At 38.9% G+C, this 12,747-nt stretch overlaps 1 protein-coding gene across 1 annotated transcript in view; it reads left to right on the top strand.

The window, feature by feature from the left end:
• pik3cb (phosphatidylinositol-4,5-bisphosphate 3-kinase, catalytic subunit beta) overlaps positions 1–12,747 on the top strand; it is a 71,145-nt gene that overhangs the window by 24,188 nt on the left and 34,210 nt on the right. Inside the window, exon 6 of the mRNA XM_020515679.2 lies at positions 1,757–1,856. Coding sequence (XP_020371268.2) covers positions 1,757–1,856 — 100 coding nt within the window. The remainder of the gene's footprint in view (positions 1–1,756; positions 1,857–12,747) is intronic.

Below are 12,747 nucleotides of genomic sequence, written 5' to 3'. Positions count from 1 at the left end.
AGATAAGACTCTAATATTCTATTCAGTGCCTGCCTTTGCAAGTTTTGACGTAGAAGTTTCTTGCAACTTATGATTTCATTGTGTAGTTGAAGCCAATTTTACTGCATGTTTCAGTATGGAAACTTATTGTGTGATATTATGGTTTAAAAGTATAAAACATGCCGCAGAGAACTGAGGGCAAAGAGAACGGCAGTGAATGGAGATGCACTTAATCAAAGGACGAATAATTCGTAGACCCCAATCTAATAATTGGCTAACCGCATGTGTAATGAGAACTTCGAGAACATGTTCAGAGTTTTCAAAAATTGCCTATATTTATTGGATTGTAGAGTTCTCTGACAAAAGCATTTCATGAAATGATACCTAAATATAGAAAGATTTACATTGGGCCCAAGTGCAGTATAATTGTCAAATTGTTACTTTTGAATAGATTTCAAATGTCATTATATAGTCATTGCATTGAGAAAATTTCCTACATTCTGGTTTGCAGGAGAGAGGGGAGTTCACTGTAATTTAAAAGAATAACCTGACAAGAGGGTTTTGTGGAGTTGAGTGCATAGTACTTGAAGTAATGAACCATTCGGAACATCAAACTAAAAGGCTGACTCAACTTGTGGTTCAGAAATATTCATTCAGCAAATAATTGGCCATGGGATTCAGCTGTTTTGACTTTAAAATTCCTGCCTGGAATCAGCATTGTAAACATTGGTTCATCAGAAGGTGTGATTCATTAGGAAGATAAGACTAAAGGGGAAATCCCTGTAGTTGGGAAGGGAGACTGATTGCATGGGGATGTGTTCCCCTCAGCCTACCTGCTTCTCATCCCTACTGCTATCTCTCGCCTCATCGTGATATTTAGATGTATAGAGTTATATTTGGCTAATGTTACATATTGAGGTTGTCACACATAGTGGATAGGATGTGGTTTGAGCACATGTGACTCTAAAGTGAATGTTGATTAGTTAAAGAGTCATAGAGTTATACAGCACGGAAACAGACCCATCAGACCAACTGGTCAAGAGCTGGCCTCTGCCCTCAGACTCCAAGGGAGCGGAATGTAGCAATTGTAAAGAAGTCAACCAGGTGGACCTCCATTGAATACGAGTTCCTGATTAGGGCAGTTAATCTGGTCCAATCAGAGAGCTCTGGCTGACAGATAAAAATAAAAATGTCAGACATCCTAACACAGCTGGCTCAGTGTCAAGAATGCTCCACTTTTAAATAAAGGGTGACTTGGTGATGGGATAGTGGCCTCTGGAGTTACTTTACATAGGGTGGTGAAGAAGGCATTTGGCACGCTTGCCTTCATTGGTCAGTGCATTGAGTTTAGGAGTTGGAATGTCATGTCACAGCTGTATGGGACATTGGTGAGGTCATTTTTAGAATACTGCATTCAGTTCTGGTCTCCCTGCTTTAGGAAAGATGTTGTTCCACTTGAAAGGGTTCAGAAAAGATTTACAAAGATGTTGCTGGGATGGAGAGTTTGAGTTATAAGGGGAGGCTGAATAGGCTGGGGCTTTTTCCCCAGAGCGTCAGAGGCTGAGGGGTGACCTTACAGAGGCTTATAAAACCGTGAGGGACATGGATGGGGTGAATAGCCAAGGTCTTTTTTTCCCCCAGGGTAGGGGAGTTCAAAGCAAGAGGAAATAGGTTTAGGGTGAGAGGGGAAAGATTTAAAAGGGACCTACGGGGCAACTTTTTCACACAGAGGGTATACAGAATGAGTTTATAATACGCATCTACCTATTGTTTCCAGGTCTGAAATGCATCTACCTGCCACTTCTCTGCAATTTGGGTTGATTTTGGAGTCATACTGTCGAGGAAGTATCACTCATATTAAAGATCTTTCCAAACAGGTAATTACTGGCATTGTTTTTAAATTAATTCCGGTCAGAATATTAATTCGCTAAATAATTGGCCATGTTCTTCAGCAGTTTTTACAATGAAACCTTGTGTTTGAAATCAGGGATTGTAAATGTTGGTGTGCTAGAGGAATGATTCATTAGGAGGAGAAGACTAAAGATTTAAGTCATGTAGACAGGAAGGGAGAGAGATTGAATGGGAATGTGTACTCCTCACCCTGCCTCCTCCTCACTCCTGCTGAAGTGTTTCATTTGTTTTTTTTAATCTATCCTTTCCATGAATGTTTCACAAGCCACAAGAATAAGTCACCACCCATCATGTTCCGAAATTGCTTCAATTATTCTACACAACCCACAACTCTACCAATGTTCTGCCATCCATACCCTGCACACGAAGCTGTGTTCTTTTTGCTCATCTACATTGATTTCAATTTCCCTAAAGCCTTCCGTTCAGAAGTCCCTTCCATATATAAATCTTTCCTTGAACTTGTTGCCCCCTATTTCTTATCGCGGTTTACAAATCCATTTTTTTTTCCTTGTCTCTGCTCTGCTTTCCTCCTTTTGTAAGAAAATTTGCTTCACCCCAATCGCAAATATATCAAAACAAGACTCGGTGAAAGAATAGTACAAACTTAGAAATGTTGACCAGACACACTCTTATTTAGCAACCTGTAGGTGCCATGTGTAGTAGCTGATTTATCAAAGTTTTCTTCCTCTTGTTATATTTTAGCTATATAATTTGTTGGCCGGATTTATATTTGTTCAGGGAAGTGATCTCTTTTCCACTGCTCAATCTATCTTTCAAACATTTTTATAACCTTTTAATTTAAGGATTTTTTTTTTGGCTGTACTAAGTACAACACCCCCTCCCATCCCGACTCCTTTTCTACTACTTTACAGAGCTGTATTATGAAATTATACTGAAATTGAAGAAGGAGAGTACATTATTAATAGCAAACAGTAAGCTGAGCTCAGCAGTTTGTATATTAAATCCATTGCCATGTTTTATCCACTTCAGCAAATGTTTTAACTTGACAAGACACATTGAGCTGAACTTTTATCCTTCTGGGCTGGCAGCAGATGTCATGGTTTTCCATGACATTTTAACTCAAAAAGCATTATGTGATTCTCCTTCAATATTTCCCAACTTGGCAAGAGTGCAGAGTGCTGACCAGCATTGTGTTAAAGACTTTCAATCTAAAGATACTCTAGCACGCATCAGAATTCCTTCTTTGCTTATTAAGGGGTGACGATGGAGCAAGCAAAATGATTAAGACATGGTGTAGGAAGGCTGCCGTCCTGGTGGAAACATTCTGGAGATTATACTGTAGGCTTTGATGGCCAGAAGAGAAATCTTGTTTGCAGCATGTAGAAGAATATATCCTTTGAACAAAGCGGACTTGGTTCTAAGTTGCTCCAAAGGCTAACGGCAGGGAAATATAGGACAAGATGAGCTTAGATCAAGATAGCAGAAATGAACTTTTAAAGCAATGAAAACACTCTGTTGGAGCAAGTCCCAAAAGCAAAATCTTTCAATCTAAGCAAAGAAGTGACTGTGCTATTTTAGTATTTTAAGAGCTTCCCACCATGTCAGTCATACAGTCCGTCAATGCCCAGCATACTCTCGCCTTTGCTGATGAATTTCAGAGAGTTCAGGAAACCCATGCATTGGCAGTTACGTCCAGAATGCAGTGTTAAGTCAGCTTTCAATTGCCTTGTTACATATTTAATTGACGCATGCTGTGGAATGAAAATGGAAAAGCTCCTAAATTATTATTTAATAGTTGGCTAACCGTATAGGTAATGAGAACATAGGAACATGTTCAGAGTTTCCAAAAATCTGTTTATTGGACTATAGTTGCCCGGAACAACATTGCCAATGACACCAGGGATCAGTCGATTTGGATCTCATAACATGCAATGAGGCAGGTTTACTAAATGGTCTCAGAGCTCGAGATCTCCTAAGGAACAGTGACCATAACAGTGGCAAAATTTAGCATACAGTTTGTGAGTGAGAAAATTGGTTTGGAAACAATGGTGCTAAACTTAAAATAAGGGAATTACATAAGGATGAGAGCTGAATTGGTTGGACTGGACTGGAAAAAGGAGTTTAGCAGAAAAGACAGTTGTGCAACAACGACAGATATTTAAGAATAAAATTCATGACTCACAGCAAAGATGCATTGAGCAAGAGAGAAGGAAACTAGGAAAGGGATAAACTGACTGTGGTTATCTAAGGAAGTTGAGGATAGTATCAAATTGAAAGGTAAAACAAGCAATGTGGCAAAAATTAGTGATAAAACAGAGGATTGGGAAAGTTTTAACCAACCAAAAATTTCTACAAAGAAGAGAGAAAATAAATTGAGTGTAAACTAGTGAGTGATAAAAAATGAATAGCAAGACCATTTTTAAATATGTAAAGAGAGGCAAAAGAGAGCATAGGCCCCTTAGAAAATGAGGCTGGGAAATAAAATGACGAAATCAGGAAATGGCAGAGGAGTTGAATAATTACTTTGCATTAGGCTTCACAGTAGACTATATTACTCAGTATTTTTAGAATATTATTAATCAAGGGGCAAGAGGGCATGGAAAACAAGCACGATATCATTGGGGGAAAGGTAATTGAGAAACTAATGGGGCTAAAGACTGATAAGTCCTCTGGACTGGATCAGTTGCATCCTAGGATTGTAAAAGAAATAGCTGCATAGATGGTGGATGCTTTGGTAGTAATCTTCCAAGAATCTTCAGATTTGGGAAAAGTCCCAGAGGATTGGAAAGCTGCCAAAGTGACACCCATAATCAAAAATGGAGGCAGAGAGAAAAAAAAATCCTCTATGCTTCCATTTCTTGATCATACTTAAAAATCTGTTCAAAATCCATTTCTCAACCAAGCTTTTGGTCAGTTTCCCTCGACTTTCTATCCTTGGGTCAGTCATGTTCCACTGTTCCATCTGTTTCCATTGTGAAGGACTTTGAGGTACTCTTGATCTTGTAAACTGCTCTATAATGAAAGATGGTTCCGTTCAAAAACTAGGTACCTGGGAACATGTGTCCTCTAATTCTGTTCTTTTAGAAAGGACAGACAAAAAAGAAAAGATGTGGAGTTCCATTACTAATTAAGGAGGATATAAACCCAATATTGAGGAAAGATATTAGCTCAGACAATGTAGAACCTGTGTGGGTAGACTTGAGAAACACCAAGGGACAAAAATCACGAGTGGAGGTGGTATATAGACCATCAAACTGTAGTGGTGATGTTGGATATGACATTAAACAGAAAATCTGTGTTTCAAGAGGTAAAAGAACATTTGTAATTATGATTGACTTTAATCTGCGTATAGATTGGAAAAATCAGATTAATCACACTACCATAGAGGAGGAATCCCTAGAGTGTAAACAGGATGGTTTTCCGGTCCAATACATTGAGGAGCCAACTAGAGAACAGGCCATCTTAAACTGGGTATTATGCAATGAGAAAGGAATAATTGGTAATGTAGTTGTGAGAGAACCCTTGGGGATGAGTGATCATAATATGATCGAATTCTTCAAGGTGAAGACTGAGGTAATTGATGCTGAGACTAGAATGTTGAATCTTAACTAGGAAAACTACAATGGTATAAAGTGGGAGTTGGCTATGTTGGATTCGGAGACGTTAGTGAAAGAAATGATGATGGATCGGCAATGGCAAACATCGAACAAATGGGTGAACTATTAAAATTGTTCATTTCTGTCTGGCATGAGTGCAAAGAGAACAGTAGCTTCTGAGGGAAATTTAGAGATCCTATCTGATGCAATAAAGAGACATAAAAATTAGCAAGAAAAAATCCACTGACCTGAGATTGGAGACAGTTTAGAAATCAGGAAGAGGGCCAAGGTTTAATTAAGAAGATGAAAACAGAGTTGATCAGGCAAGCTGGTGAATGTGGTTTATTTGGACTTTCGGAAGGCTTTCAATGAAGTCCCACATAAGAGATTAATGCATAAAATTAAAGTGTGTGGGACTGGGGATAGTGTATTGAGATAGATGGAAAATTCGTTAGCAGACATGAAACAAACAGTAAGACTAAATGGGTATTTTTTTGAATGGCAGGCAGTGACTAGTGGGGTACAGGCATTGCTTTTCGGACTCCAGATAATCGCAGTATATGTTAATAATTTAGGTGAGAGAACTAAATGTAATATCTCAAAATTTGCAGAAGACACAAAGCTGAGAGGAAGGGTGAGCTATGAGGAAGTTGCAGAGACATTGCAGTGTGATTTGGACCAGCTGAGTGAGTGGGCAAATGCATGGCAGATGCAGTATAATGTGGATAAATATGAGGTTATCCAGTTTGGTAGCCAAAATAGGAAGGAAGATTTTTAATTGGCTGTGAATTGAGGGAAGGGAATGTTCAACGAGACCTGAATGTTCTCATGCACCAGGCTCAACTTGAAAGGCTTACTCTTGCTCCAAACCTCTTTGTTTCTATAAACTTTTTATTTTCCAAAGTGTTATATCCTGCTGGAAACATATACAAACATGTTTCATGTTCTTTGTGTGTGTGTGTGACACTTGTACTTTTGCTCACTTCCCTCTTTAATGACTCACTGGTCCAGATCTTCCGAACAGCAGCAGTAGTATTCACCTTGTCGCGACAATCAAAGATTTTCTCGCTCATGTTTCTGCACATTTCCCTCCTGGGTCTTCGAAGTCTGGCTTTCACAGAAATGCAGAAGCAGTATCTATCATGGAACTCTGTCAAAACAGAGTAGAGTTGGAGGAAACAGGGCATGCCCTCCTTTTGTATGGCACCAGTTGTTTCCTGGTATATTGAAAAATTGAATATTAGTGAATGGATGATTGGGGAAATATTTGAAAGGGTCGTCGGGTTGCAGGTAGCAGTTGGAGTATTGAGGGGGATGATGGGGACCCCCCAGTTACCTTGGGTAACATTTGGAGTGACCCAAGTGTTAAACTGTGTTTTAGTCTGTATCATGTTTCTTGGATAACAAGTACATTTACAAATGTCCTACTTATGAATGCTCGTACTTACGAGCTCGATTCCATACATGGTTTTAAAATTTAAACACCTGACATACGAACATTTCCTGTACTTAGGAATGGCTGCTTTCCATTGTCCTGCATTGTGCCCTGATTTGTGAACAAACTGACTTGTAAACAGACCCCAAAATGGAACGCGTTTGCAACTAGGGATTGCCTCTAACGTAGAACTGTCCAAAGTTTCCGAGTCTGATCTCATCATGGCCTCTACTTTCCTGTTTAACCCGATGCCTTTTCACTGCCTAATCAATCAAGAATCTAACAAACTCGGCATTTAAAATATTCAATGATCCTGTCTCCACATTTCTCTGTGGAAGAGAATTCCATAGACTCTCAACCCTCCTGAGAAAACAAGTTCCCATCTTGAATGGGAAACCCAGTTTGTAAACTGTGCCTCCTGGTTTCAGTCTCTCCTGGAAACTGGATATGTTTTTGACTGACACTGTGTAGGATTAGACAGGAGGCCTCAATCAGATCAGCATGGTCTTTGGAAATGGTGGTGAAAGTCCAAGGAACCGATTAAACTACTCCTGCTCCTAATTTGTGTGTTTTTATGCATGTTCTGGGTAGCAGGGGAATTGCACTCTAGAAGTTTAAACTTTGAGCATTTTTCTTGTCAGATCATGTATCAGTATTTCTAAAGGGTCTAATATGCATCTTCAGGCATGCATCGATCTTCAGTGATCCAGAGACTAAAAAATTTAGCTCAAAGTTCTCTGCGCTCTTTACCGACTAAGAGGATTAGTATAAGCCTGTCCCATTTTAGGACTTCCAGTTTCCTGTATAGAAGTCCGTACCATGTTTCTGAAATAACTTTTAGCCTTCTACAAAGTAACTAGTGTCTGTATGGAAGTGGGGAGGAATTAGGAACGTAGTGTAGGAGTAGGGGACACGATGTGTAGGGGTAGAATTAGAGAAGTAGATGTTGTTCTCTGCAGCAATCAACATGAATCCCAAAAGCTGTGTTACTTGCCCAGAGCCAAGGTTAAGGTCAACTCCACAAGGCTGGAGAGGGATCCAGTTGTTGTCACCCATGTTGGTGCCAACAACATTGATCGGTCTAGAAAGGAGGTTCTGGTGAAAGAGTTTCAACTGGTAAGAGCTAAATTGAACGGCAGAATCTCCAAGGTAATAATTTCAAAATTGCGCCAGGATCCAATTTGGCATCGAGCAATAAAGTCAAAGAGATAAATGTTTGATGTGGGAGAATGGGTTTCAGTTCATGACCGATAGCTCATCACCTTCTCAAGGGCAACTAGGGTGGGCAATAATAGTTGGCCCAGCCAATGATACCCACATCCCATGAATGAATTTGGGGAAGAAAAAATCTTATACCCATTTCAGAGACATGGTTACAAGAAGATCAAACCTGGCAACTAAATGTTCAGGGATATGTGACTTCTGGAAGGAAAAGGTGGTAGGGTAACTTCATTAGTATTAGATAACAAGAAATGCTCTTTTGGATTGGAACATGGAGAATCCATATGGATGGGGGTCAGAAATGATCAAGGTAAGAAGATATTCTTGAGAATAGTATGTAGGCTCCCTAATAGTAACTATCCTATAGAACAGATAATAAATCAGGAGATGATGAGGGCATAGGAAAAAAGACAGAACAGTAATCATAGGTGACTTTAATCTTCATGTCGATTAGGAAAATCAAATTGGCAGAGGTATTCATTAAATAGTATATTCGGGACAATTTCATAGAACAATGTGTTATGAATGCAACTGGGATAAGGCTACCTTGGATCTGATAATGTGTAATGAGACAGGTTTAATAAATGATGTCTAAGTAAAAATACCCTTGGGGAACAATGACCATAACATAGTAGGATGTAGCATTCAATTTGAGTGTGATAAACTTGAGTTGGAGACAACTGTGCTAAACTTAAATAAGGAATGATGGTAGAGTTGACTGGAGTGGATTGGAAAATTAGTTTAAAAGCAAAGAAGGTTGATGAACAATGGCAGACATTTAAGAAAGTAGCTCATTACTTGCAGCAACAGTATATCCCGCTGAGGAAGAGGGATTCTAGGAAGGGCATTAACCATGGTTTGTTTATCAACAAGTTTAAAGATCATTTAATTTGAATGAAACAGGCTAAAACATGACAGATAAGTGGTAAACCAGAAGATTGGCAATGTTTTAGAAGACAACAAATGTTGACAAAAAAAGAATAAAATAGGAGAAAATAAACTTTGACAGCAAACTTGTACGTAATATAAAAACAGACAGTAAGAGCTCCATTAAATGTGCCTTTAGGTATGTGTAAAGGAAGAGCAAGGCCACAGTGAACGTGGCGTCTTAGAGAATGAAGCTGGGAAAATAATAATGCAAAACCAGGAAATGGCAGAGGAGTTGAATAAATAATTAGCATCAATTCTCATAGTAGAAGACACTAGTAACATTGGGGGGAAAAAAAAATTACTAAAATAATAAAAGGACAGCAGCGGAGGGAAGGGGCAGGGAATAAATTTGAAAATTAACACTAGAGAAAAAGTACTAGGGAAACTAATAGGGCTAAATCAGTTGCTTGGCCTTGATGGTTCCATTGCAGGATATTAAAGGAAGTAACTACAGAGGTAGTGGATGCATTGGTAAGAATCTTCCAAGAATTGATTGATGCTGGAAGAGTCCTAGAGAATTGGAAAAATGCAAATGCAACACTCTTTGTAACACAAAAACAGGTAACAGTTAGCTGAACATCGGAAATGTTAGAATCTATTACAAAAGATATAATAGCAGCACATTTAATAATACATAATATAATCAAGCAAAGTCAACATAGCTTCATGAAGGAGAAATTATGCCTAACAAATTTATTAGAATTCTTTGAGGAGGTTCCATGCTGATTGTTAAAGGGGTAGCAGTAGATGTAACATATTTGAATTTTCAAAAGGTCTTTGATAAGATACTGCACATCGGGTTATTTAATGAGAGACCACAGTGTTGGGGATAGTATATTAGTAAGAAAAGACAGTTGAATAACTAATAGAAGACAGGAAATTAGGCTAACAGGCATGATTTCAGGATGGCAACCTGTGACTAGTGGAGTGCCACAAGGATCCGAGATGAGGCCACAATTATTTACAAAATATGGTAATGAATTGGATGAGGAAAGTGAATGTACTATTGCCAAGTTTGCAGATGAAAAAATTTGGTGGGAAAGCAAGTGACGAAGATGATACAAAATGTCTACAGAGGGATTATAGACAGATTGTGAGTGAACAAAAATTTGGTAGATGGAGTATAATGTGTGAAAATGTGAGGCTATGCACTTTGATGGGAAGAATATCAGAGCTGAGTGGAGAAAAACTGCAGAAAGCTTCTGTGATTTGGGGTCCCCATGTATGAATCATAGAAAGTTAGCATTTAAATTCAAAAGGTAATAGGGAAGGCAAATGGAATTTTGACCTTTTTATTTCAAAGATAATGGAGTACAAAAATAGGGACGTCTTACTAAAACTATACAAGGCACTAGTCAGACTGCACCTAAAACACCTAAACACCTTATCGAAGGAAAGATGTATTGATATTGGAGACAGTCCACAGAAGATTCACCAGATTGATCCCAGGCATGAAGGATTTTCTTGTGAGGAAAGGCTGAGTAGTTGCCTGTACTTCATTGGAGCATAAAAGAATGAGAGCAACATTATTGAAAGGGCCATGACAGGTTAGATGCAGAGGGGTTGTTTCTACTTTTGGGAGAGTCGAAGACCAGAGGGCATAATCAGAGTGGGTGGGGGGTTGGTCACAATTTAAGACAGAGATGAGAGAGGAATTTCTTCTCAGAAGCTGGCCAATCTGAAGAATTTTTATTCCCAAAGAGGGCTGTCAAGGCTGCGTTTTAGATGTATTCAAGGCTGAGATGGACTGATTTTTATTAAGTAAGGGAATTGAGGGTTATGAGAAGGCAGGAAATTGGAATTCAGTGACTGGAACAAAGTAATCTGGCAGCCATGCACGATAGTGTACTCGCTGTAAAACAGTCATTCACAGAACTCTCCAGCTGTTACATCTGAGTGGTGTCTTATTCAGATAAATACGTACAGTCTTGCTGTCTGTATTACAAGGTCAACACAACTGACAATTTTATATTGTGCTGTAAAATGCTTTGGGAATATTTAGTGTGCTATCTTTTTCCAGCACAACATTAAGCTGCGAAGCCTTTGAGTTCAGGGATCAGGCAGCTTTATGAAGCTCCTGCTGAGTCCAGACTCCTTCAAATGTTGTCATGTAGGTTAGAAATGAAAATACAAAAAGGTACTTTTTTTTTTAAGTAAACACAGTGAATTGTGTACTGTTTCTCTTTGGCAAATGTCCATTATAGTCAGTGGGGTTGTTTATAAAAGTGTCATTGTGGGGCATACAGATTTAATTGAGACCAACTGGAAATCGGTTGGGCATGCTTGTTTTTAAAAAAAAAACTCTTTCAGTTTTCTCTCCTTACCCTGTATTTTCTAAAGCCATAATTTGAGGCTTTCCCTAGTAACTTATATGAATGATCAATCTTATTGTATGTATGTATTCATGCATAAGCACCTTCAGCCAGGGTCCTGGATAGCAATCACAAGTGAGAACACAGGCACCTCCTGTGTAGTCCCCATCTATCCCATGGAATCCAGTTGGAAACTCATCCACCGCCAAAACTAATAGCTTTAAAATCATAGAATCTGTCAGGATTAAGCCCTGGGTGATGGTCCCCAAGCTGTTAAATCTGCGGGTGAGGAGGGATGAATTGACTCCTCTTCTTCATTCGTCCCCACCCCCCAGTTGGGTGCAATGAGGTTAATTTAGAAAAGGTTCCCTTATCTCGTGGATACATTTCTCCTAGACCCAAACGAACTATTGTTTTAAGGAGCCCGTTAACCAAGCTTTCTTGAATTAACAAAAATAGCATGTTTACTAGTTATTATACGTGAGAATAAATACTAATGCTATATAAATACGGACAGATTTTAAATAAGTGTTTAGTTCAGAAAGATAGAAATTTCAGAAAGATAGATAGTCTGTGAATTGTTCATGATGAACAGGCCAAATGTTTCAGCTGTTACTGTAGGTTGCTGGTAGCATTGACATTGGCAGTTGAACAATTGGTTTTTGAGACTTGTAGGATTTTTAGGCTAATGGGAGTTCCTTTGTCTTGATTCATTTTTTGAGAACTGGTTTGCAGCACTGAGTGTGAGAAGCCCTGTGAAACAGAGTGACTTAAGGGATAGTTCTTCAACTGTGATCTTCCCAGCACACTAATGCTTGAATGCAGGCTGGTATATACATGAGCATTTAGTCCCACTAATCCACTCCAGTGGAGTTGGAAGTGGTGTTTTAAGCCCCGTCCTTGTGTATTCTAAGAGAAAAGCAGAGAATTTGTTTGCAATTTGGGACATCACCCGTAGGAGACGGTTTGCTGTTGAACAGAAGGTCATCGTCAGAAGGTTTGCTTTGTGATTGTGAGATCACAGTTTCCCAATAATGTACATGTGACTTTCCATTGGCTTCATCTAGGATTTTACCAGTGACTGAAATGAAACCTGCAATTTTTCTGTAGTAATCCTCCTTTTTAAAAACAACACATTTTGGCAATAAAAGTAAACAAAAAAAGTCCACTTTGGTATTCTGACCAATATTGGAATAATTGACAGGAGGAAATTGAATTGCTCTATGTTAACTGCTTCTTCATTCCTTCTCACCAATTGATGAGAATTAAAATTCCTCTGTTTTAGAAGCCAGAAAATAGCAGATTTTCAGTTTGTGTTTTGTCACGGGCACAGCGTGGCATCGTCTAAGAAGGATCAGTTTTGCAACAAATCATTAACAGGAGAACATTTATCTTGCAACAG

The sequence above is a fragment of the Rhincodon typus genome, chromosome 13 (genome assembly GCF_021869965.1).
Source record: "Rhincodon typus isolate 14 chromosome 13, sRhiTyp1.1, whole genome shotgun sequence".
NCBI lineage: Eukaryota > Metazoa > Chordata > Chondrichthyes > Orectolobiformes > Rhincodontidae > Rhincodon > Rhincodon typus.
The sequence above is the reverse complement of the archived record's forward strand: the minus strand, read 5'-3'. Positions and strand labels throughout refer to the sequence as shown.